Here is a 27,943-nt window from a genome sequence, read left to right on the forward strand (position 1 = left end):
TCTCTATCCTTATCAGCCACAAGATGTGGATTTAATGGCTTTGTTGTATTCTCATCTTTTTTCAGTTTACACTCTGGTGTCCATCATTTGTGTGACTGCATTATAGTGTGTTTGTGCTCTCAAAGCTTCGAAAATTAAAAGAAAAAACAATGCAACAGTTCCAAATATTTCACCTCGTCTCTTGAAGGAAGCTTTTGCCTTCTGTGTCTTTTGTTGTAGAGTGTCAGCAGTAAACCCCATAGCTGTACTGGTGTAGTAAACAGTACCTGTTACCAAACTGTTTGTATTACATTCCAGGCTATGTTAAAGTATGCATATGTTAAAGTCTATTTTAATATTTAACAAAAGCCACCATCATATTGAAGATTAAGAACGAAGAACACATTTCCTGTGGTGTCTGTAGGAAATGATGGGCTGCATATTTGTTGATTTCCATATAGGACTTGAAGATGACAAAATAAACTCAGCTGTGAGGAAAAAATATGTCATTGTGCAATGATTGTATTTTTCTTAAAGTCAAATATGTGTATGTTGAAATGCAGCAGCAGGGGAGAATTAATACTGAAAATGATCAGTGTCAAGCGCTTCGAAGATCATGTGCGGGGTGTGGTCACGATAGAAAGGGGCGTGGTTATGCGTGCCCTGACGATGACGTTACCACGCAGGCAGATGGGCGCACAATTTCAAAATGGACACTACCGCAATGTTTTGGAGGGGAACATAATCCGCCCTGCTCACTGAAATAACTGCTTTAGCGAATGTCGAAGATTAAATTTGCAGACGCCTACACGCGTCTTGAAAGACGAAAACAGGAACAATGAGTGGCTTAAATGGCGACTGCATTAAGGTGAGTGTCGGTGCTAACGGATGCTAGCCTGGACTGGGTTAAGCTAGCGAGTGCATACTTGCAGTGTGATGTGGTTTGTGCTGTTTTTGTTGTGGTACGTTTTATGTTGTAACAGGTTAAAACGACAATTATTTAATGCTCAAGCAGTTGTAACTGCTTAAGGTATTTTCTTAATCTGAAATGTTCATAACTTTGTGTTGAACACCCCCCTCGAATGAACATGTAGTATCGTCCATAAACACATTTTTGTATACCTATTTGTTTGTCGTTTTTAAATGTAACTGGCAAACTGGATATAGTCTTACATACATATATTTATACGTACTCTCATTTATGGTCGAATATCAAACATTTTCTTGAAATTAATGAGACGAAGTAGGTTGGCAGCCGCCGGTGCTACTATGTTGTGTTTCAATCATATGTGAACGACTGGTATCCTTTTTTGTTTAATACAACCCGAAATACTTTATGTTGTTCAAAGTCGTATTTACTGATACTATTATATATATTTAAAATATGAGTCATTGTGTTGACCAAATAAAGTCACCACTGATACTTCATTCTATATAAATGTATGATAAATCATTATTTAGTTATAATAATTAGCGTGTAAACATTTCGTCACCTGTTTAATTTGACTGTGAAATGCTGTTGTCTTACTCATAACATGATTGGCTTAAGCCTACGGTGGCCCCATGGGACCAGCGGTGATCTTATTGTTGCCTCTCTAAATGCTGTTTGGAGTGTTCTCTCTAGCGGGAAGAACGCCGGGATAATGAAAGGTTGTGGTTGGCCATCTGATGGCGTCAGGTGGTCTTGGCTGCTTTGGCCGTTAGCATTTGTTGTGGGCGTATGTCACCAGCATCACACCGTTGCTGGCTTGTTGGATCATCCGTTTTGGCGTCCATCATGTGGCAGAGTGGAGGCACCAGGTACCTGCAGGTTCTCAACTACCACTTCCAAAACTCCCAAAGCAGCACATATGGAGAGGATAGATTGTTTTTTACCCAGGAGAACAACATTGAGGTATTGAGGTATTATTTTTGTGTGTGTTATGGGATCAAATTGGACATTTCTGAAGTGATTTATCAAAAATGTGGTGTTATCTGACAAAAATGTATTGAGGCAACAAGATGTTTATTATTGTGGTTGCAGTTTTCGGTATTGTAGAACTGCACTGTTTCATACTGAGAGCTGTTTTAATATACAAAACAGCTTCATCTCAATACATTGGAATGTGCTGCACAAGTGATCTGTTTTCAGGAGCTTAGTCCAGAAGAGACCAAATAAAAGCTCAAGACGTTTTGGCAGTTCATTAGAGGATGTAGTTTACAATATTCAAAGATTCATTGAATTTGTCGTCCCAAAACCTGGTTAAAATCCAGAGGGAATCGTGCGTTTTCTGCTGTTTGCTCCGATTTGGAACAATCTCCCTCTGGTTATTCAAACTTCAATCTCTTTAATGAGTTTCAAACAATGTTTTAAAACATGTTTTAACTCAATGGGCTTTTAAACCAGAATGAGAGTTGTTATCTTGAGTCTATTTCATTTTGTTTTTATTTATTTATTTATTCTTTTTTTAGTTAAATGTTCCTTACACTTGACTGTCTTTAGTTGTATTCTGCTTTTTAATGTGTGTTTTAACTGCTTTGCAGCCCTTTGTGAAACCTTCATTGTTTTTTTTAAATGTGCTGTGGAAATAGTGGATTGGATTTTTTATCATTTTTCAAAATGAGAATTGACTGAATTTGGTGGTTGTACTTGACTGTAAACAATAATTATCAATTTACCCCGCCTACCGCCCGAATGCTGCTGAGATAGGTTCCAGCAACCCCCGCGAACCCGAAAGAGACAATGGGTGGATTGATGGATGATTAATTTATTAATAATTACGTTTCCCTCTGTTTGAAGTGAATCTGCAGAATCTATTTTTTTTATTTGAGTTACTGAAATATTAGAATTTTCCTAAGATACAGATGTATATATCTGTACATTTATCAGTATGAGGCAGTGCTGTTCTACAACATTTTGTCACAATAATACCCCACAGTGTCAGATCAGAACTGATAATCGACAACGCAAAAAAAAAAAGCGTCAGATTTAGACTTGATTTTACAGCAATTCAGTGCATAATAATATATAATATTAGGGTTGCAGCTATCGAATATTTTCGTAGTAGAGTAATCTATCGATTAGTTTGTTCAATTAACCGAGTAAGTAATCTGATAAACACGCTGTATACGCTCAAATTTGTGTATTTTAAGAAAAATAATTGAAATAAACAAAAAATGTTCTGCTTGCCATAACCTACATTTTTTTTCTGATAAACACACATCAACATTGAAATTGCACTTTTAACATATGTGCATTAATAAGAATTATAACAAAATTTCAGCTGTTCTCTGCCACACAGATCATGTCCCTCAAACTGCTCTCTTGTGCGCTCTACTGCAGCGGCTGTGCGAAAACAATATCCACGTGTTTAAAGTTTTCTACCGCTTGTCCCTTACGGGGTTGCGGGGGGTGCTGGAGCCTATTTCAGCTGCATTCGGGCGGTAGGTGGAGTACACCCTGGACAAGTTGCCACCTCATCGCAGGGCCAACACAGATAGACAGACAACATTCACACTTACATTCACACACTAGGGACCATTTTGTGTTGCCAATCAACCTATCCCCAGGTGCATGTTTTTTTGGTGGTGGGAGGAAGCCGGAGTACCCGGAGGGAACCCACGCAGTCACGGGGAGAACATGCAAACCCCACACAGAAATATCTTTATCATCAATTAATCACTTTTTTTTTTTTTCATCCAAAAGTAAGTAAAATGATTTGTAGACACAAATCCTTTCATCCAAGTTAAGTATTTATCAGAATCAGATTTATTGGCCAAGTATGTTTAACACACAAGGAATTTGACTTTGTAGACTATGCTCTCTTTGTTTAATGCAAGAAACAAATATAAACGCAACAACTACAAGAGAGCACACTACTGTGGCCATTATCTCAATAACCACAGCTGATGGATAAAAAAATTATAATAAAAAAAAAGGTTTACTATTTCAATCGAAATTTATAATCTGAAAAAATTTAATATGCATTGTTTTTGTTTACTTTCCTTGCAGAATTATAATGTCTTCCAATTGCTTGGTAAAGGCGCCTTTGGATCCGTCTACCGAGCAAAATCCATCAAGAGTGGTGTGGAGTATGCGATCAAAATGGTAAGCTAGTTTGAGTAAGTTAGTTGCTTGCAGTGTTAATGACTTGGTTATTACCACATAATTACAGTAAGGAGAAGGGTAAAATAACGCCCACAAAGCTGTCATTGGATTATAGTCATGTGCTCCCCATAGGCCTCCTTGGCTTTCCCACAAACGTTATTGTGTTTGCAGACGACAGATTGACTATTCATCACATATGCCTGTCACGACTTTTCTGTGGTGTTTTTTGCAGATTAACAAGGAGTCACTGCGAGAAAACGTCAAGCGTGTGAAAAATGAGGTGGAGATTCACCGCCGTTTAAAGAATCCTTCCATACTTCAGGTAAAATCTCGCACAAACACATCTCATGTCATGTGAATTCCACATTATTTTACACTCTGGCTCTGATCACATTTGCTCACTCTAATTTAGTGGTGTTTCATCATTTGAGCAATAGTTTTTTGTATTTAAAAGAATGCAACAGGTTTTATTAAAAAGGAAACGTGTGCCAAGCCTTTCTAAGAAGAGTGAAGGTGTCTGTAAGTGCTAACTTTCTGTTATTGTTAAAACACCCGGCTGTCAGTCTTGTCTTCTTTACCCAGATGGCTTTTTATTTTGGTGGAGAACTGCTTGTGGAGTGTAGGCCTATATAGTTTATATATTTGACCAAAAACAAGTTCTAAATTAGGGATGGGCAACATGGGCTTAAATCTGTATCGCCATATATATACTGCAGCCTCTTGCGATAACAATATATACCACAATATATTACTTGGCAAATAAATTACAAACCCCGTTTCCATATGAGTTGGGAAATTGTGTTAGATGTAAATATAAACGGAATACAATGATTTGCAAATCCTTTTCAACCCATATTCAATTGAATGCACTACAAAGACAAGATATTTGATGTTCAAACTCATAAACTTAATTTTTTTTGCAAATAACAATTAACTTAGAATTTCATGGCTGCAACATGTGCCAAAGTAGTTTGGAAAGGGCATGTTCACCACTGTGTTACATGGCCTTTCCTTTTAACAACACTCAGTAAAGTTTGGGAACTGAGGAGACACATTTTTTAAGCTTCTCAGGTGGAATTCTTTTCCATTCTTGCTTGATGTACAGCTTAAGTTGTTCCGTTGTGGTACTTTAGGCTTCATAATGCGCCACACATTTTCAATGGGAGACAGGTCTGGACTACAGGCAGGCCAGTCTAGTACCCGCACTCTTTTACTATGAAGCCACGTTGATGTAACACGTGGCTTGGCATTGTCTAGCTGAAATAAGCAGGGGCATCCATGGTAACATTGCTTGGATGGCAACATATGTTGCTCCAAAACCTGTATGTACCTTTCAGCATTAATGGTGCCTTCACAGATGTGTAAGTTACCCATGTCTTGGGTACTAATACACCCCCATACCATCACAGATGCTGGCTTTTCAACTTTGCGCCTATAACAATCCGGATGGTTCTTTTCCTCTTTGGTCCGGAGGACACGACGTCCACAGTTTCCAAAAACAACTTGAAATATGGTCTCGTCAGACCACAGAACACTTTTCCACTCTGTATCAGGCCCAGCGAAGCCGACGGCGTTTCTGGGTGTTGTTGGTAAACGGTTTTCGCCTTGCATAGGAGAGTTTTAACTTGCACTTACAGATGTAGCGACCAACTGTAGTTACTGACAGTGGGTTTCTGAAGTTTTCCTGAGCCCATGTGGTGATATCCTTTACACACTGATGTCGCTTGTTGATGCAGTACAGCCTGAGGGATCGAAGGTCACGGGCTTAGCTGCTTACGTGCAGTGATTTCTCCAGATTCTCTGAACCCTTTGATGATATTACGGACCGTAGATGGTGAAATCCCTAAATTCCTTGCAATAGCTGGTTGAGAAAGGTTTTTCTTAAACGGTTCAACAATTTGCTCACGCATTTGTTGACAAAGTGGTGACCCTCGTCCCATCCTTGTTTGTGAAAGACTGAGCATTTTTTGGGAAGCTGTTTTTATACCCAATCATGGCACCCACCTGTTCCCAATTTGCCTGTTCACCTGTGGGATGTTCCAAATAAGTGTTTGATGAGCATTCCTCAACTTTATCAGTATTTATTGCCACCTTTCCCAACTTCTTTGTCACGTGTTGCTGGCATCAAATTCTAAAGTTAATGTTATTTGCAAAAAAAAAAAAGTTTATCAGTTTGAACATCAAATATGTTGTCTTTGTAGCATATTCAACTGAATATGGGTTGAAAATGATTTGCAAATCATTGTATTCCATTTATATTAAAACATAGGATGGTGTTGTAACAATATCAATTAAATATTTCAAGTATTTCCTTGTTCCCTTTTACTACATACAGTATTTTGAGCCTAATAAAGTCAATAGTGCAACTGCAAAATAACTAAACATAGGCAACTATTGGCTCTGGTTTTAATCTTTTGGTGTGAATGCTTGTCTGTCTGTGTTGGCCCTATGATGAGGTGACGACTTGTCATAATAATAATGGATTAGATTTTATATCGCGCTTTTCTATTATTAGATACTCAAAGCGCTTACAGAGAAGTGGGAACCCATCATTCATTCACACCTGGTGGTGGTAAGCTACTTTTGTAGCCACAGCTGCCGTGGGGTAGACTGACGGAAGTGAGGCTGTAAGTAAGTTTCAATTGAATATGGGTTGAAAAGGATTTGCAAATCATTGTATTCCGTCTATATTTACATCTAACACAATTTCCCGACTCATATGGAAACAGGGTTTGTAGAATCGATTAGTAAATGTCGATAATCAATTTATTTATTGTAAATAAAGCAATGCAGACAGTTCTGAAATTTGGCTGACCCCACCTCACCGAGAGCTCTGACCAGCCCTTTTATTATCGGGCACTTATAGTCCAGTTTTGCACACATTTCCATTAATTTAATAAATGTGGGAATTAATTTACCGTAACTGTTTCTCATTCCAAATGAATTGTTTTTTCTAAAGTTGCAAGTGATAAACTCTTATTTAGTGAAACAAAAAGAAATGTAAAAATTAAAGATGCCTCAATAATAAATTTTTATTGAAACGCAGCTCCTGAACTGTAATCGAATCGTGAGGTGCCCAAAGATTCCCACCTCTAGATATAACCAGGTTACAACAGACAGTGACCAGCTATTAAAAATAAATTACTCAGTAGATTAGTATGGGGGAGCACAGAGACACGCGTCGACATCTCTCTGTGGTCCAACCGGAAGTAAGTAGATTAATAATAATTTTGAGAATACAATACAGCCGGTAAAGACACAATGGTACAGCATTTGTCAGCTGCCAAATTAGGAGCTTTTGTAACCTGTTTTGAAATGCTTCTATCATCATTTCTATATGCCAAATAATATATTGTGATTTATCATTATCACATGAGTCTGCAATATATATCCCGTACTATTATTGTTGTTGTTGTTGTTGTTGTTGTTGTTATTATTGTTATTATTATTAAATGTGGTGTATTTATTTAAGATTCAATTGCACTTCCGATATGTTGCAGCTGTACTCCTACTTTGAAGACAATAACCATGTCTACTTGGTGTTGGAGATGTGTCACAACGGAGCGATGGCCCACTACATGAAAGGCAGCAAGAGGCGTTTTTCTGAGACGGAAGGTTAGACATTTCATTGGAAATCATTTTATTTACATAATGTGTATTGGGTGCCAAATAAAAATAGAGATCACTTTTCCCTAAAGGAGGAAATTAAACTAAAACATGATTGATTCCAACTACTTAACCTATTTTTTCAGTAGTGTCCTTTGTGTTGTTTGCCACAGCGAGACACTTCATGCATCAACTAGTGAATGGGATGCTGTACTTACACTCTCACGGTATCTTGCATCGAGACCTCTCCTTGTCCAACTTGTTGCTGACCAAAGACATGGACATTAAGATCGCAGACTTTGGCCTGGCCACTCAGCTCAAACTCCCTGATGAGAAGCACTTGACCATGTGTGGGACGCCAAACTACGTCTCCCCTCAGGTGGCCACACGCAGCGCTTACGGCCTGGAGACTGACGTTTGGTCTCTGGGCTGCATGTTCTATGCCTTCCTCATGGGCCACCCCCCATTTGACAGTGACACGGTCCCACACACGTTCTCCAAAGTAGCCCTTGTGGAATATGAAATTCCCACTCATGTTTCTTTTGAGGCTCGGGATCTGATCCGTCAGCTGCTGCAAAAAGATCCCTCTCGTCGGCCCAGCCTGTCTGCGGTGCTGGATCACCCGTTTATGACCCAGAGCTTGCTGGGCAGGACCAAGAAGCTGGGCCTGGTCGATGATTGCACCATGGATAGTGGCGTTGCTACTTTCTCCACTGCCTGTACCTCCTCCACGTCCGGCAGCAGTGGCAGTCGCCATCAGAGAACGAGGCACGTCATTAGCGCAGCCCTGCCCAACCAAATTTCTGCGATCCCGAGATTTCCACTCCAGCAAAGCAAGGCTGGTTTTGAGGATGGAGACCAGTGGCAGCAGTGGCCTCAACAGGACAGATTTCACAATGAAGATAGGGGCAGGGTGCGCCGTGGAGGTGAAAGTAGTCCGTCTCACTTACACTACCTACGGAGGGCCCACTCCTCGGATCGCTCCAGCCCCTCAGGACCGCTCCAAGGACCTGGTCTGGCCGAGCAGGGCAGATGTCACTCAAAAGAATCACTGACAGGCAAAGGAAGACTGGTCTTCCCTTATTCCTCCACTCCTCATCCATTCTCAGAGAGCGGCCGGATACCTTCACCTCCCGTCAAGCAGTCTGCAGAGTAAATACACTTTTTTTCTTTCAGTTCGAATTGAATTAGACTCCAGGTGTTTAATTCTACTCTTTTGTTTTACAGCTCTGCGTACGTGTTGTCCACACAGACAGCACATCTACCAAGCCTTCATAATCAGGACATGGGGGGAGTTACTAACTGGCCAAATAATGATGGTAAACTCATCTTGTCCATGTCTGTAAACACAGTAGACTTAAGGCTACACTGAAAGAAAGCATGGTACAAGTATGGGAAGAAAGGTGTAATTGAAATTAAAATGAAGTCATTAATCTTATGATGCAAAAGTATATCAGACAGTTGTCATAGTGAGGGGGATAAGGTGTAATTCTGTGAGAAAATGTTATATATTTTTAGGAGCATAGATTCGTAAAAAGTAGTAATAAAAAAAACATGTAATTTTTCATGAAAAAAGTTGTCATTGTAGTTTTTTGTAAGTGGATTCAAATAATTGTCGGAGAATTACGTTTTAATATCACCAAAATAAAGTAATTGTTAAAATTTTTGAAGAGAATAACTTAATACAAATATTATTAATTTTATTATCACCACTTTAAAAAACATACATATACAAAATTAAAGTTGCACTATTAGGAGATATTTTATTTATTATTTAGTTATGAAAATCAAGTTTTGATATTACAAGAAAAATTATATATTTTATGCCAGAATCTGTGTTGGCCCTGCGATGAGGTGGCGACTTGTCCAGGGTGTACCCCGCCTTCCGCCCGATTGTAGCTGAGATAGGCTCCAGCACCCCCCGCGACCCCAAAGGGAATAAGCGGTAGAAAATGGATGGATGGATGCCAGAATTTAATGAAAAATATTATATTTGCTAAGTTTAAAAAAGTGTTTTAAATTCTGAAGTTGTCATATACATTTTTGCCACAGGGGTGCAAAATATATGTAGTGGTGTGTTGACCAGATGACCCCATCGTCTAATTGCATAATTAGATCTGATCTGACCAAGTCTAAGGGCATGAACTGATGCTCCCCCGTTTTCCCTAGGTAGCTCTTGTATTTTGCTCTTTGCTCTTCTTCCCGGCCATCTTCCTGTTCAAGGGTTCAAATGTTCATAAAATCCTGTTTGGTACTTCAGCATAGTTTCTGGTCTTTTGCAGCTTTTGTAGTATTCTGCAACACAGACAGTCTCATTATAATGCGTTTGAGTGAGGGCGAACAAGTAGCGCCGATTCTATTAGTGGCAGTCCAAATAAATAAATGTATTGGAAACAAAAAATAAGTTTTAATATTACACATCAATGTTTTTTAGGGACTAAAGTCTTAATATTACATCCAAAAAGTCCACCTGCATTAAGTTGAGGTTGTCAAGTTGTCTTTTTTTTCTCCGCTGAAGGGGGTTAAAACCAATAGCTTTAAATCATCCAATCACAGTAAAATATAAAACTCCAGCTGAAGAAGATTCTGACAAAAAATGTAATTCCTCTCTCAGGTTGTACCCACAGACCTGCAGCTCACTTTCAGCCTCCTCGCTGCTTCTCGTCCTCATCATCATCATCACAGCTCCCCTCAGCTAAAGCCAGCATGGACAAGGAGAAGAAGACTCTGAGAGATCTGGTCCTGCCTCTGTGTACCTCCAGGCTGAAGCCTATCAGACTGCAGACTAAACATAATGCCATTGTAAGATGTTTCTGCTGGCATTGTGCTTTGTGGATGTCTCTGTTTTTAATCCATGTCTGTCTTTTTGCAGGTGAGCATCTTGGACAAAGGCGAGGTTTCCATAGAGCTCTTGTTCCAAAATAGACGGGACAGGGTTAAAGAAGTCATTTCGATTTCTTCTGATGGCTCAACTGTGAGCTTTTTATCCCACAGATTCATTCTTTTACATCACATTTACATCTACAGCTCTAATGTGCCATTTCCTGCAGGTGACAGTTTACCAGCCCAATGGAGGGAAAGGGCTGGGAGGGAAAGGGCCTCCGCCCCCCCCAAAAGATACTTTTGTTTTCAGCTATGATGAGCTTCCAGGTTAGTATGTATATTGTACATGTGAGCACACTAGGCTTGTTCGCTTTACTGGGACTAACAAAGTAATACCTACCGTATTTAAAAAAAAAGAAGTTTTATTGCAAACAGCAGGCTGAATTCCAACTACCGGTACCTATCTTCTCTCTTGTGCACACGTCTCTCCGTTCTCACTGCACCGACAACATTTCCTCGTTCTCCACCAATCACCTTAAAGGTGCGGTACGTTAACGTACATGAGAACTCTGAACATCATATTAACATTAACACAAGCAGGTCGTCACAATGCGTAGATGCCACATAAGGCTGGTTTGGACTGTTGGCATATTAGCGAAGTCAAAACAGCCTAATGCAAGATAATTGACTGAATTTCGTAAGACTCCTTCCTACAAACTGTTTTAGCTTGAACAGTGAGTCTTTTACTTATCTGTTTAGCCTTAGTAGTGTTTTTGTATCTAATTTAGTAATTGTATTTATCTTAAAGCACAGACTAGGAGTGGCAACAGTACATCATTAAGTATTTAATACAACAACTATAACACTTTCTCTTTTATTCTAACCTAATCTTAGATTATGGCATGTCACATATAATCAATTTAGTGTTATCATAAGATTTTCTGTTAAAATAAAGCCAATATTGACACTTTTTGTGTCCCCCTTTTTTTCAAAAAGTATGGAAATACATGCATAAAATCTTGGTATTGGGACATCACAATAGCACACAAGCTTTCAACGGTACTTGTACTCAATTAGTGTGTGTATGTTTGTGTTAGAAAAATACTGGAAGAAGTACCAGTATGCCTCCAAGTTCGTTCAGATGGTGAAGTCCAAGACCCCCAAGGTGATCCACTACACCACGTACGGCAAGGTCATGTTGATGGAGAACTCTCCCAACGCTGATCTGGAGGTCAACTTCTATGATGGTGAGTTTACATGTGGGATTGTATCAATGCTCAGAGACAAACATTCAAACTCATGCATATTTATAGAATTTATGCTAGTCTTAATATTTTTCCATTAAGTTAATCACACTTTTAAATTTGGATTCATCACAGTAAAGTACTTGCTTGCTTAATGTCAAATTAACTTGAAAAAAGACCCCAATATTTTGACACAAATGCAATTTTATTGTCAGAATTAGGGCTGGGCGACATATCGAATACACTCGATATATCGCGGGGTTGTCTCTGTACGATATAGAAAATGACTATATCGTGATATTCGTTCTCACGCAGTTGCTTTTAGCTGCGGGCATTACAGGCTCTTCTCGCTCTTTCTTGTCTCTCCTTCTCACAGAGACAACGCACCTTACATACGTCACATACTGTCACGTGTGCAACGTCAGACGCTCTCGCAGAGCAGACAGGTAGCGGCATAGTAACGTTAGCTGTGATGCTAGTGGTAATACGAGAGAAAGAAGGTGCGAATCTGGTAACAAATGAAGGAATAATTATTTCCCAAGAAAAACCGCAGGGAGTCCATCGTCTGGCGGTGGTTTGGCTTTAAGCGGGTAGATGGTGAAGAAGTATGCGGCAAAAGCCTTGCTACAAAAAGTAGCGGCACTGCTAATGTGTAGCATCATTTGAAAAGTCACCTGCGAGAGAATGAAGAGTGCTTGAAACTGCATGTCAACATCTCCGGCCGGTGCCACAACCACAAAATGCCCAAGCAACCATTTCCACATCAACACCGTATGAAACAAAAAGTCAACAACATAAGGAGATAACGTCCGCAGTAACCTACCACATCGCGAAGGACATACACTATTTGATTTCCTATTATGCAGCTCATTTTTATTTGACAGTTATTGAAATATCTTGTGTGACATCATGCACAAAAGTGCACTTTATTTGTTTTAAAACATTGTAGTGGTGTTCTGTACAAAAAGTGCACTTTAATGTAGTGTTGTTTTGGTCATCTTAGTGACATCATGCACAAAAGTGTACTCATAGCTTGTTTTAAAATGTCTCTGACAATCTTGCACTTTCTGTTTTGGAAATTACACACATTTTTGTGCCACTGCTTAATAACTGTTTAATAAATACAGTTTTGGTAAATTGACTTAGCTGTGATTTCCCTCTCTGCATGAAAGTTTATAATGAGCAAATATTAATGCAGTATGAACAAGAATGTTTTAATGTAGACACATAGAATCATCATACTGGTGTGATTATATGCATCAAGTGTTCATTCAAGGCTAAGGCAAAATATCGAGATATATATCGCGTATTGCATAGGTGTGGACTCGAGTCACATGACTTGGACTCGAGTCATGAATTTGATGACATTAGACTCGACTTGACAAAATGTAAAGAAACTTGCAACTCGACTTGGACTTTAACATCAATGACTTGTGACTTCACTTGGACTTGAGCCTTTTGACTTGACATGACTTGCTACTTTCCCCAAAACCCAACGATTTAAAAGTTATTCAGGAGCGCTCCGTATCTGTGTGTACGTGTGTGCGCTGCCTGTCAGTACAAAAGCCAATCAATGTGAGCAGGAAATCTTTGTTTTCTACCTGTGAACTGTCAGTTTAGGCCGCTCGCCGGCTCCTCATCACCACTTCTAAATGGCGGCCAAATTGCTCGCGTCACAGCAGCCAATGCTGCGTCTACTTATAAGATGTCTATGGTTATAACGTCATTGCAAACACCGCAATCTGTTGCGTCCACTGCAGTTCGCTACCTTATTCATACTTTTTGTCAAGTGATTTTTTTTAAGCAGGGTTGCATGAGGTACCTACGGTACACATAACGTTACGTTAGTCAATGTATCACACACAGTAACGAAACATTAGACGGCGGTCAGCAGCACCGCGTATTTTAGCCACCTACAAAAAGACAAACTTGGTCGAATAAAGGTCAGTTAAAATGTATACTACAAACCCCGTTTCCATATGAGTTGGGAAATTGTGTTAGATGTAAATATAAACGGAATATAATGATTTGCAAATCCTTTTCAACCCATATTCAATTGAATGCACTATGAAGACAAGATATTTGATGTTCAAACTCATAAACTTAATTTTTTTTTTGCAAATAATAATTAACTTAGAATTTCATGGCTGCAACACGTGCCAAAGTAGTTGGGAAAGGGCATGTTCACCACTGTGTTACATGGCCTTTCCTTTTAACAACACTCAGTAAACGTTTGGGAACTGAGGAGACACATTTTTTAAGCTTCTCAGGTGGAATTCTTTCCCATTCTTGCTTGATGTACAGCTTAAGTTGTTCAACGGTCCGAGGGTCTCCGTTGTGGTATTTTAGGCTTCATAATGCGCCATACATTTTCAATGGGAGACAGGTCTGGACTACAGGCAGGCCAATCTAGTACCCGCACTCTTTTACTATGAAGCCACGTTGATGTAACACATGGCTTAGCATTGTCTTTCTGAAATAAGCAGGGGCGTCCATGGTAACGTTGCTTGGATGGCAACATATGTTGCTCCAAAACCTGTATGTACCTTTCAGCATTAATGGCGGCTTCACAGATGTGTAAGTTACCCATGTCTTGGGCACTAATACACCCCCATACATCACAGATACTGGCTTTTACACATTGCGCCTATAACAATCCGGATGGTTCTTTTCCTCTTTGGTCCGGAGGACACGACGTCCACAGTTTCCAAAAAACAATTTGAAATGTGGACTCGTCAGACCACAGAACACTTTTCCACTTTGTATCAGTCCATCTTAGAAGAGCTCAGGCCCAGCGAAGCCGACGGCGTTTCTGGGTGTTGTTGATAAGCGGTTTTCGCCTTGCATAGGAGAGTTTTAACTTGCACTTACAGATGTAGCGACCAACTGTCGTTACTGACAGTGGGTTTCTGAAGTGTTCCTGAGCCCATGTGGTGATATCCTTTACAAACTGTTGTCGCTTGTTGATGCAGTACAGCCTGAGGTATCGAAGGTCACGGGCTTAGCTGCTTACGTGCAGTGATTTCTCCAGATTCTCTGAACCCTTTGATGATATTACAGACCGTAGATGGTGAAATCCCTAAATTCCTTGCAATAGCTGGTTGAGAAAGGTTTTTCTTAAACGGTTCAACAGTTTGCTCACGCATTTGTTGACAAAGTGGTGACCCTCGCCCCATGCTTGTTTGTGAATGACTGAGCATTTCATAGAATCTACTTTTATACCCACCTGTTCCCAATTTGCCTGTTCACCTGTGGGATGTTCCAAATAAGTGTTTGATGAGCATTCCTCAACGTTATCAGTATTTATTGCCACCTTTCCCAACTTCTTTGTCACGTGTTGCTGGCATCAAATTCTAAAGTTAATGATTATTTGCAACAAAAAAAAATGTTTATCAGTTTGAACATCAAATATGTTGTCTTTGTAGCATATTCAGCTGAATATGGGTTGAAAATGATTTGCAAATCATTGTATTCCGTTTATATATCTAACACACTTTCCCAACTCATATGGAAACGGGGTTTGTATATTAAGAATATGTGTACATATTGCATAGGGCTCTGACATCTAAAAAGTACAACTCTGTTCATTGTTATGTTCATGTATTTGTTATGTTTTTCATGTCCACACACACATCAACACACATACAGTATGAGATGAGATCAATGAGATAAGGCAGTGGTTCTTAACCTGGGTTCGATCGAACCCTAGGGATCCGGTGAGTCGGTCTCAGGGGTTCGGCGGAGCCTCGCCACGGAGGTAAAGACACATCCGACTTCTCGTGTAAATCAAAACTTCTCCCTATCGGCGTATTATGGATACCCCCAAACAATGTTCCCTCTAATTTTCCATCTGATGTACAGGTTGTTTGATTGATCGATTGAAACTTTTACTAGCAGATTGCAAAGGAAGATAATACATTATATGAAACAGTACAGTTTACACAGCAGAGTACGTATTCCGTACAATTGACCACTAAATGGTAACACCTGAATAAGTTTTTCAACTTGTTTAAGTTGGGTTCCACGTTAATCAATTCATGGTAGTGTGTGTAAGGTGTGTAATTTGTTGTGAGTTCATGCACTGTGTTGGTTTTGTTCTTTGAACAAGGTGATGTTTATGCACGGTTCATTTTGTGCACCAGTAAAAAAAAACATAACTTTTTCATGAATTTGAAAAAAAATTTAAATTTATTTTTCACTAAAGAAGGGTTCGGTGAATGCGCATATGAAACTGGTGGTGTTCGGTACCTCCAACAAGGTTAAGAACCACTGAGATAAGGTAAGAACAGGACAGAAACTGCTGTGGAACTAGTTACAATGCAATATGCCATGGAAATACAATGTTAACACTTTTGTGCAAATAAGTACAGTTGCACTTGTTTTTCAAATGTGTTTATTCTGTAAAGGAATTAGTTGAATGTTTAAACTGACTGGTTAATAGTGCTATTATGAAGTGCAATGTCAGCACTATTTTTTCCCCCTGCAATTTCAAATGCACTTGTTTTAATAAATAAATACAGCGTTTTAAAAGCATACACAATCTGTGTAAATATATTAGTCTGCGGTTAAAAGGACTTGAAAGGACTCGAAACTCAAAATGCAGGACTTGGGACCTGACTTGAGACTTTCCAGTCTTGACTTTGGACTTGACTCGGGACTTGCCTGTCTTGACTCGGGACTTGACTCGAGACTTGAGGGCAAAGACTTGAGACTTACTTGTGATTTGCAAAACAATGACTTGGTGCCACCTCTGGTGTATCGTGACATGGCCTAAAAATATTGAGATATTAATAAAAGGTCATATCGCCCAGCCCTAGTCAGAATGTCATACGGAACGTTTTTAAAAATGTTGTACTTGAATTCACCTAATTTTTTAACCGTTTCAACTAAAGTACCAACGGAGTGTACTTTGAAGGGAAATTTGCAAGAAATTTGTCACCAGTCAGTCTCCTTACTTATCTTTGTGCTGACATATGCATTGACCTGATGACTGATTGCATAACAACCAGCGCCGCCTTTCAGGTAACTATCCGTGGTTAAGATAAAGGATTTTATGTGCACTTTAAATAATTAATAACATGGTTAAACTCTGTTTATACTTACTTATTGCAAAAAAGTGATTAGTCACATGCGTTAACTTTGATAGCGCTAATTAATAGTCATACATGGATGATGAGTCCACATAAGTGCCCTTATCTAATTTATTTTTAAATGTCAATCATTAGATGTATTTATTCATGTGTAAATGCTTAGATACTCAATACATACATTGTTCACAGTAATGCTCCTTTAAAGCCCCCAAAATGTAGTATCAATCCATCTGATCGATCTGACCAATCTAAGTCTATGAGCACGAACTGATGAAACCTACTTGGATGATTGGCGAAACGTCTTCTAAGACAAACAAACAGTCTCGTTGCGATCGATTGAATGCCCTGAGATCAATCCATCTACTTTTTTTAATGTGTATTTTTTGTATTTGCAACCAAAAATCATTTATTCATGAATATATGTATATTTTATTTGTGTGTAAATGCTGAGATATAAGCAGTGACACTTCACAGAAATTATTTTTTAATCTTTGGGGAAAATATTCATTCATCAACAGAGAGACAAAACTGTTTTTACTGTAATTAAATGAATGTATTTATTTTGAATAATGTCATAATAAGATAAGCATTCACACTATTGCTTATGTAGCATTATAAGTCAAATAAGATAACGATATCTTGAACATCAAAATGGTTTGCATTATTTGTGGAGAATTCTCTGATGTGCTGTGATGAGCATGATTTAAACAGGATGATTGATTTTTGCCACACAGGAGCGAAGACCCAAAAGACATCTGAGATGATTCGAGTTGTGGAGAAGAGCGGGAAGTCATGCACTGTGAAGGGCGAGGCAGGGCTTAGCGCTCTGGGCCCTGATAGCCGCAACTATGTGGAGCTGTCTAATAAAGGACACAGCATATGTCTCTCCTTGGAGGCCGCCATCAAACTGGAGGAGGAGCGGAGCTCCGAGAAGTTGACTCTCTTCCCCATCACCATCGGAAGGTGACACAACACGACCCCGACTCATTCTTTTTCTTCTCCAGTCGGCACCAAAACTCTGACAGTTTTTTGGTTTTTTTTAGGAGGCCTGTCAACTCAACAACGTCATCGTCGTCATCATTGCTTCCCTTCCAGCCGATTGCTCCTGATCCACATTCACCTCCTCAACCTCCTGAGATCACTCCTTCAGTAAGTCGATGTTGCAGGTGCACATTCTAATCTTTAACATTCATAACGCGTGTGTGTGTGTGTGTGTGTGTGTGTGTGTGTGTGTGTGTGTGTGTGTGTGTGTGTGTGTGTGTGTGTGTGTGTGTGTGTGTGTGTGTGTATATATAGATGATCTCCTACAACGCCTACGACTTCACCTCGGCCAGCCTGAGTCAGAAAAGCTTTCCCGCACACGTCCAGCAGAACACAGGCAATGTGGTCTTGTCCACTTTTGTGCAGGATATTGGCTGGGCCTCACAGGTATTTCATTAGGAGGCCTAAATTAGCATAAACGACCATTTCTGATCTGCATCAATCAATCAGTTAGTTAAAACCTTATTTGTATTGCACCTTTCAGACATAAAATGTAGCACAAAGTGTTTTACTTTTAAAAACATTTTTCAATGCAGTGCCTCTCGCCCTCATTACACAACCACAGGCTCAAACAGTCAGCCCCCAACCCTTCGCCCTCGTATGTGGCTAAAAAACATTTATGTGGCTGAGCATGGAGGGTCTAGGCGAGAAAAGACGTTCTTAGGGAGCCCAGTGCACCAGGAGCTGCATGACGACGAGACACGACCGCCCACCGTGGGAGCCATGAGACAGAGCCACAGCAGCTGTGGCCCCCAGTGCAGAGTGCTCCCACTGAGGAAACGCTGGAAATAACCCTAAACAACTAAAGTATAGTAAGATGATAAAATAAAATGAATGAAATCTATTAATACAATGCAGTATAGTGCAATACAATTGATTATTTTATAAATCTTAAGTTAAAAACAAAATAAAATTATTTAAATTGACATTTGCTGAATATAAGCTAATAAATACACAATTAACAGAGTTAAAAAAATAATGAAATAATAAAATAAATATGACTATTAATTAAACGCCAAGTTTAAAAGGTATGCCTTGAGCTTGTTTTAAAAATCTGGGGCCGTATTTATCAAGCGTCTTAGAATTACTCCTAAGAAGTCTGCTAAGTGTTGACTTATGAGTAAAGAAATTCCTCGCTGAAAGCTGCACTTAAAAGTTAGTTATCAAGCGTCTTACTCACACTTTCAGCGAAGTGTAGGACTGAATCTTAAGTGTCACACTCAGAGCTGAATTACGACATTACTATGTGTCGTAAACGGAATTTTAGGTGACGTCATTTCTGTGCCCATAGAAATGACCAATCACGGAAGGGAATCCCTTGTCTAAGAATAAAGAAATATCTTAGAAATATTTCAGTGGACAATGGGAGTGTATATTTTGACAATAAACTACAAAATAATACAAAACAAACAAACAATATTGGCAATGAATCAAAAATAAATGTTTCCTTTTCTTTCCAATTCATTTTCCCAGTGGCGAGATATCGAAGCATTGTGATGACCTTTAGTTCTGCTGTGAAAGCTCTGCTGCGTGATGGTGCTGATGAGATGACGCCCCTTATTAAATCTGTGACAAAAATAATACCCGCTCTGTCTAAACGATACTGTTTGATCAGCTGCTCGTCATCAAACAAAGCCAGGACATCCTTCCACTCCCTGAACGTTCGCGCACGTCTCTCTCGCCTCAGTGCCATCCCCCGCTGGCAACTCCTAACCACTTAGGACACCTCTGAAGGTCTCTTAAATATCGTGGAGAGTAGGAGTGATTCTTAGACTTAAGAAAGTTGATAAATAGCTTTTATTCTTAAGTTTGAGAGTAGGACTAAATTTTGCAAATTCTCAGGACTTAAGTGTAAAATGGCACTCTAACACGCTTGATAAATACGGCCCCTGAACATTCTCTAAAGCCCTGAAGCCATCCGGCAGGCCGGCTCCACAAATTCCATTATAGGAATGAATTGGTGAATTGGTGTGAATTCAGACTTTTGGAATAGTTAGGAGGCCGGTGCCAGAAGACCTCAGGAACTGCGAGGGCTCATATGATCAAAGTAGCTTGGAAACATAAGAAGGCCCAAGACCATTGAAACATTTAAAAACCAATACAAAAAATCTTAAAATTAATTCTGAAGCATACAAGAAGCCGATGCAGTGATTTGAAAACAGATGTAATGTGGGCCCGCTTACTGGTCCTCGTCAGCACACAAGCGACTGACTTTTAAAGTAGTGGTTTTATACTCTTTTTAGGAAGACCAGAGAGCAGGTCACTACATTAGCCAATACAGCTGGTAATCCCAGTTCATTTGAAAATATTGTTTGTTTGTTTTTAAATCTCTTAAGAGATTAGCGCCACAATATATGTCAGACCTTTTAAAAATGTACACCCCCACAAGATCTCTGAGGTCAGCTGATCAGTTTCTTCTTGTCGTCCCAAAAACCCGTTTAAAATCCACATCTTAAAACATATTTTACTCTTTGGCTTTTAAACCAACATGAGAGTTGTGTGGTTTGAATCTATTTTATTTTCTTGGGTGTATTTTATGTATTTATTCTTTTATAGTTAAATGTTTTATATTATTGACTCCTAGTATGTATGTCTCAACTTCTGTGCAGAACTTTGTGAAACTTCTAATGTTTTTTTAAATGTACTATATAAATAACGTGGATTGGATTGGATGATCAACATTAAAACACAGTGAGATAGTAGGCCTAAGTATTCATTAAAACACGGCATATAGGTATATTTAATAGTTTTGGCCACTGTAACATTACACACAGTTTGAACTGTAACACTGTGTTTGAATATAGGAAAATACAACACTGCACTTTAAGCAAGTGGTTCTTTGGCGTACCACTGGATGGAGGCCGTGTACAACTTGTGGTACACGTACCACAGTTAGGGAATCCCTGCATTAGCTCTCCGTGTTGGCCCCAATGAGAATGGAGTGGACTATGTTTTTAAGATAATATACCCCTATTTTATTTTACTTGTTAGTTCCTATTATTTTACTGTGTGGGATAAAACTAAGCTCAGATTAAAATATTGTTCACTTGTGAAGATGGACTAAGAGAAAGTAACTATACTTTTGACAAATGGTTATCTCTCTGGGCCTCGGGGCTGATAATTGTAATGTCAGACTTGCCCTGGTTAAGCTGGGGAAAATGTTCTGACATCCAATATTTAATATGTAAAATACATTTGAAAAGTGCATCCATTGGTATTGTACCATGAGGAGACATGGAAATGTACAGCTGTGTGTCATCAGCATAACTGTGGAAGTTGATTCCACATCTCCTGATGACAGCGCCAAGAAGGAGCTTCTAATGATTGAAAAGAACAGGCTCTAAAATATGTTGTCTCCTCAGCTGACAAGCGGTGAAGTGTGGGTGCAGTTCAACGACGGCTCTCAGCTGGTGGTTCAGCACCAAGTGTCCTGCTTCATCTACACGTCTCCTGAGGGATGCGTCACCAGGTGAGCCCACTTCCTGCCCACATTGTTGACGCTGTAAATGTCATTACCTGAAATCAAACTTTTTCCAGCAAGGGCCGCAAACATAAATATTTAAGGAGGAGGGTGGGCTTGATACATTTTGTACACTAACAATACGGTGTGGGGCAGCATGGCTCGGGTGGTAGAGCGGCCGTGCTAGCAACTTGGGGGTTCCCGGTTTGATCTCCACTTCTGCCCTCCCCGTCACTCACTTTGTGTCTTTGGGCAAGATACTTTACCCACCTGCTCCCTGGGCCACCCACACTGGTTGAAATGTTATTTAGATAATGGGTTAAACTAACACACTAAATTGGCCCTAGTGTGTGAATGTGAGTGTGAATGTTGTCTGTCTATCTGTGTTGGCCCTGCGATGAGGTGGCGACTTGTCCAGGGTGTACCCCGCCTCCCGCCCGATTGTAGCTGAGATAGGCTCCAGCGACCCCAAAAGGGAATAAGCGGTAGAAAATGGATGGATGGATGGATGGGTTAAACTATGGAAAGCACTTTGAGTCGCTAGAGAAAAAGCGCTATATAAATATAATTCACTTCAATGCTAAAATCAATACAATACAAGCCAATCAATATTATAATTATCTGAACAAAACATCCATCATTTAGCTTTGTGTTATAAACAAAACAAATTAGTTAGTACCCCCCTTGGTATTTTATTATTTGTCTTTACTTATTATGATTCTGCCAACTAAAGTCTTTTTCTGGGTTTTAAGCGCACTCGAAAACCTACTATATCCTGCAAGAAATGTGCACACATGTTCATCATGACCGGCCGCATAGTAAGACACACAGGTCGTCAGCCATTTTGGTTTACGGGTCCCATTTTTGGGAGGATTTGGCCCAGTTCCATAATTTTTTTGGTCATTTTGTATGTGTTGATTTGGTCTTCAAAATGAGCCACGGGCACCTCTGCCTTACATGCAGTACACTGCTGTTGACAGGAGCAGGCTTTGGTTAGAGAGAGGGTATTCTTTCTAACAAGTTCATTTTGTAACTGTCATAATCATGTGGAGTGCATGAGAAAGTGAATAGAAAACAGTTTTTGACCACTCTGGTACTATTAACGGGTATTGTGATAGAGTAGGTTACTCTGGATGCAGAATGCTGGTCTGATATCTTCTTAGGACAAGGACTCCGGTCAGAGAGTAGGGCACAGAGAGGCTTTCAGGCACTCTTTAATGATGAAGTTGAACAATTGTAGTATAAGTGTGTGTGTGGTCGAAAGGGAACACATACAAATAATGATTAGGATACATTTAGGCAAAATAATATGCAATTATACAACAGGATATGTATAATATTATACATAATATAATATACTCTACAATGTGTTATAAAACAAATAGAAAAGCGCTATAAAAGTATAACCCATTTACCATTTATATACAAACAAATGTACATGGACTATTAAAGCAGTCCATTACAGATGAATGGGGAATAAGCACTGTTGATTTAGACCAGGGGTGCTCATTACGTCGATTGCGAGCTACCGGTCGATCTTGGAGGGTGTGTCAGTCGATCACCAGCCAGGCATTAAAAAAATAGTCCTAAAAATGAGCGATCATAAATCTTCGCTATGACGTCACTTTCGTCACTTGATTGACATTCACGGCACCCGAGGGTCTTCTGAGATGACGCTGGCTGCTGCCAGCTCATTAAAATTACCGACAGGAAGGTGAGAAACTCTTTATTTCAACAGACTGGCGCCGTACCTGTCGTCAAAACTCCAAAGACCGACTGCACAGTTGCACAATAAAAGCGCTTCTTCATCCTGCCTTCGCTAACAAAATAAGAGTCTCAGAAAGCTGGCGTGCACAAGCTAGCAAGCTACGGAGTTTGCCGACAATGTATTTCTTGTAAAGTGTATACAAAGAAGTATGGAAGTTGGACAAATAAGATGCCAAAAACCAACCACTTTCATGTGGTATTGGACAGAAATGAGGACTTTTTTTCTCCTCCATTCGAAAATGCGGACATTATCAGCACCACTGTCTGATTCCAATCAATGCAAGTCATCAGAATCAGGTAATACACCAACTTATATTCTTGTCTTCATGAAAGAAAGGAATCTATATGTGTTAAACATGCTTGTATTATCTTTAAACACTTTTAACTTATTAACAATATTAACTATATGTGTTAAACATGCTTGTATTATCTTTAAACACTTTTAACTTATTAACAATATTAACTATATGTGTTAAACATGCTTGTATTATCTTTAAACACCTTTAAGTTGTTAACAATATTAACTATATGTGTTAAACATGCTTGTATTATCTTTAACCACCTTTAACTTATTACCAATATTAACTATATGTGTTAAACATTCTTGTATTATCATTAAACACCTTTAATTTATTAACAATATTAACTATATGTGTTAAACATGCTTGCATTATCATTAAACATCTTTAACTTGTTAACAATATTAACTATACGTGTTAAACATGCTTGTATTATCATTAAACACCTTTAACTTGTAAACAAAAACATATATTTCATAAATAAGTAAATATAAATTATATATATGAATGAGGTAGATCCCCACGACTTGATCAATTGAAAAGTAGCTCGTCTGCAGAAAAAGTGTGAGCACCTCTGATTTAGACAGTGCTTTAAACGTGGTCTGTGTCGCCATCCAGTGGTAGGATAGGGTAACTACTGTGTAACAAGAAGTATTAACAGGGCGAAAGTTGAGCTGGCGAATTATATCGTCAAGCAGAAACATTGTTGAAAACAAACACTCGTTTAAGGCTGCATCTAACACATTATAGACATTTTAGCATTAATAACCGTGCTATATTCGACGTATACTTACATTTTAGTCAGGAACGCACACAATGCTGTTTACATAAGAGCCCATATTACGCAGAAACGCTACAAACAGGAAATGACGTCTCAGACTAGATCGCCAAATTAATAGCACAGGAAATCTAACATCTTAAAACTGCGTCAGAATAAGATAAAACTAAAACACTTTCTGACAGGTATATTACACCACACAGCAGTAACAGAACCATGCAAACTGCTCAGTCAGCGTCACTGTCGTTGATGAACTCATTTGAAACAATGCTGAAAGTGTCAGACATCAACCAACCCCCCCCGGGAAGTTCCTCGCCTTCAAACTTTTGTCCAATCCCCGCACATTTTGGCCAAGCATCCTCATTTTCAGTAATGGCGCTTAAACCCACTCTGTCTAATCAGGCTTCAGACCCCCTAAAATAGGCCTAGCTGTACTTGGGTACACCTAGGACAAGTCAACACCTCATAAACTGTCACCCAGGAAAGATTTGAAGCCAGCGAAACCAAACAGCAAATTGTCAGTTATTTACATGATTAAAAGTGATGTTTCTGAGAAACAGCATTTTCATCACAATTAATTATGAGTTCACAATAGACAATGCAACCCTGGTAAACATATCTCAAGTCTTTGTTGCTCCGAGGCCCAATTCTTGTATTCACTCGTAGCACAGAACCTCTTGTGGTTCCGTCTACAGGGCTAAGCCTTCTGGGTAATATAGTTTATAAACATCCAGCACAGCGACTCTCTCACTTTCTTGTTTTCTCTCGATATTAAAAAAACACTTAAAACATAGTTAACCTAATGCAGCTACTGCCATCTAGTGGACATACGTGCAACATGTAGATGAGAACACTGAGCTCGCTCGTTTAGCCGTGCGTTTCCCACCTAGGCCTTCAGTGATGTCCGACTTCAATGATTACCTCTCAAAATACCATCATTGATGTCACCACATGACCATTGCTGGAGTAATACTATACAGGAACACATTTACACACTACTGGCCATTGAATCACCACCAACAGTGTACATAACGCGTTATTTTGTGGCACATTTAAAAATCAATAAACCTGCATCAGCAATTTAAACATATCTTATGTGGTACTGTCAAAATTAAAATAGCAAAAAACTAGAGATGTCAGGCCGATATTATCGACCGATAAATGCTTTAGAATGTAATATCGGAAATTATCAGTATCGTTTTTTTTATTATGGGTATCGGGTTTTTTTTGTTTTTTTTTTAATTAAATCAACATAAAAAGCACAAGATACACTTACAATTAGTGCACCAACCCAAAAAACCTCCCTCCCTCATTCACACAAAAGGGTTGTTTCTTTCTGTTATTAATATTCTGGTTCCTACATTATATATCAATATATATCAATACAGTCCGTAAGCACACATGATTGTGCGTGCTGCTGGTCCACTAATAGTACCGGTACTAACCTTTAACAGTTAGTTGTACTCATTTTCATTCATTACTAGTTTCTATGTAACTGTTTTTATATTGTTTTACTTTCTTTTTTATTCAAGAAAATGTTTTTAATTTATTTATCTTATTTTATTTTTATTTTTTAAAAAGTACCTTATCTTCACCATACCTGGTTGTCCAAATTAGGCATAATAATGTGTTAATTCCACGACTGTATGTATCGGTTGATATCGGTATCGGTAATTAAGGGTTTGGTCAATATCGGAATATCGGATATCGGCAAAAAGCCAGTATCGGACATCCCTACAAGAAACATTAAACGTGGAAATATAAAGAAATAAAATATTCGAACTCATGATCTGTAGCACTCATTCGAGCTTCCGGGGTTGGCCGACATGGTCTCACAAGATGTAGTTTCTCTTTAAATATTCTTCTTGAAAATGGCCTTGCAAATATATGTGTTGTCTTGTCTAATCATAAAAGATGCAGACGAGGCGTGTTGGCTGACTTCTTAAAGTTTACTCCACAGCGTGCTCATCCAAAACATCCAGCTGGCTAAACGTGGTTACTGCACATGCTCTGCACTACTGTGGCATGCTGGGTAATGGAGTTCTTATGTTACCTAGCTCATAACATCACAATATATAAGGCCTTACTGATTATCTGATAAGGCCTTGCTGTTATCTGATTGGCTATCACAACTGCCTATCAACTGTATGTGTCCGTTCACTTACAGTGCACAGACGCCTGCATTGTTGATTCTGAAGGCTTCGGGCAGATTTGGTACAGCATGGCAACATAAGCTAGCTGAATTCTGATTGGATAAACACTATATAACCTAAAAACAACAGGGCTGGAAGGAGCATAATATGACATGAAGAGAATATGAATACTTTTAGATATTTAGGGAAAGTAAATAAAAAAAAAACTTTTATCTTTAATTATGATCATGATTTCTGGTCATGTTAGGCCAGCAGAGAAGGCCTTGCTGGCCCTGACGGCACACCACCGCTTGATTATTTACTTCGGGCAGATTTTGTACAGCATGGCAACATAAGCTAGCTGAATTCTGAGTGGATAAAAACTATATAACCTAAAAAGAACAGGCCTGGAAGGAGCATAATATGACATGGAGATAATATGAATACTTTTAGATATTTTAGATAATGTGTACCTACACATAATCCAATGGATAATAATTAAAAAAAATACTTTCTGTTGCAGTGATAATTATAATACACATTTTTAACTCCTTGATTTAATAATACACTTGTATTATTTGATTTGTGTATTTAATTATTTATCATAATGAATTATTCATGTATCCCCCAAAGAGTGAAGGAAGCCTGGTTTTGTATGTAGATATTAATAGGAATGTGCTTTACTTTTTGAGTGATCTTGGTTATACAACATTATAATATTAGAAACAGCTCAAAGTTTTCTTCACGACGGAAAAAAAAGTAATAAAGACGGATAATAAATATTAGATATATTTTTTCAGTGAATTATGTATGACTTGAATGAGTTCTGGTATTTTGTTTACATCATCTCACTAGATGTTGTGTGTCCTAACATACGTAATGCATGTGTTCCATGCAGGTACAAACAGACCGGGAATTGTCCGGAACACGTCAGGGAGAAGCTAAGCTGTCTCTCCACCATCATCGAACATCTGGCCAAACATGCATCACTTCAACCACGTTAGCATTTAAAAAAACCTACTTTGTCTGTGTTTCTCTACTTTTTTACTTGTACAGAAGATTATGAAAATATTTAATTTTTTATGAGGGAATCATTGTTATTGTGTTGGCCTCTTCAGAAATGCTCCGCCGTAATAATGGAATGTGCTTATTCATCATGCTGGGGACCAATAAATGTCTGGAGAATGAAAGCTACACTATGCCTTCAAAGCTGTTGGCAGTGACACAACACACAAACACCACATTTTCACGTATTTATTTCAGCCTCTATTAGTTGACTTGTTTGATTTGAGCTTTGTGGATTCCTGTTGAATTACAACAATGATACCGCAGCATGGCACTGGACCATGTAAGCTTAGACGTACTGTATATATATATATATATACATACACGTACTGTAAATGACACCCAAGGAGTAAACATTTGGAGGTGTAAGCAGGCTGGGGTGCACAGGTTCACCAATTATTTGTCTTGTCCAAGTACACAACTCAGACACAAGCGTGTGTTAGTCCCACTCCAGGAAGTGTGTGGTTCCTTGAAAAATGACTGAGTGCTGGTGAAATGGTCCCACTACTGAATGAGGAAACAAGCCTTCTCAGGAACCACATTTGGCAGTTTTATGTTCGTCTATCCCTTTT

The 27,943-nt window shown here is 39.0% G+C and overlaps 1 protein-coding gene across 1 annotated transcript; it reads left to right on the forward strand.

The window, feature by feature from the left end:
- The first annotated feature begins 672 nt into the window (after window positions 1-672).
- Window positions 673-27,500, forward strand: LOC133611781 (serine/threonine-protein kinase PLK4-like). The gene is made up of 15 exons (XM_061968911.2): window positions 673-847; window positions 3,971-4,066; window positions 4,299-4,388; window positions 7,567-7,681; window positions 7,846-8,824; window positions 8,900-8,991; window positions 10,287-10,474; window positions 10,545-10,646; window positions 10,723-10,822; window positions 11,593-11,742; window positions 17,564-17,792; window positions 17,873-17,978; window positions 18,126-18,257; window positions 21,233-21,339; window positions 27,205-27,500. Exons 1-15 carry the CDS (start codon window positions 818-820, stop codon window positions 27,308-27,310), a joined length of 2,622 nt encoding a protein of 873 aa, XP_061824895.2. The 5' UTR covers window positions 673-817; the 3' UTR covers window positions 27,311-27,500.
- Window positions 27,501-27,943: the final 443 nt, after the last annotated feature.

The sequence above is a fragment of the Nerophis lumbriciformis genome, linkage group LG08, assembly GCF_033978685.3.
Source record: "Nerophis lumbriciformis linkage group LG08, RoL_Nlum_v2.1, whole genome shotgun sequence".
In the NCBI taxonomy this organism is placed as follows: domain Eukaryota; kingdom Metazoa; phylum Chordata; class Actinopteri; order Syngnathiformes; family Syngnathidae; genus Nerophis; species Nerophis lumbriciformis.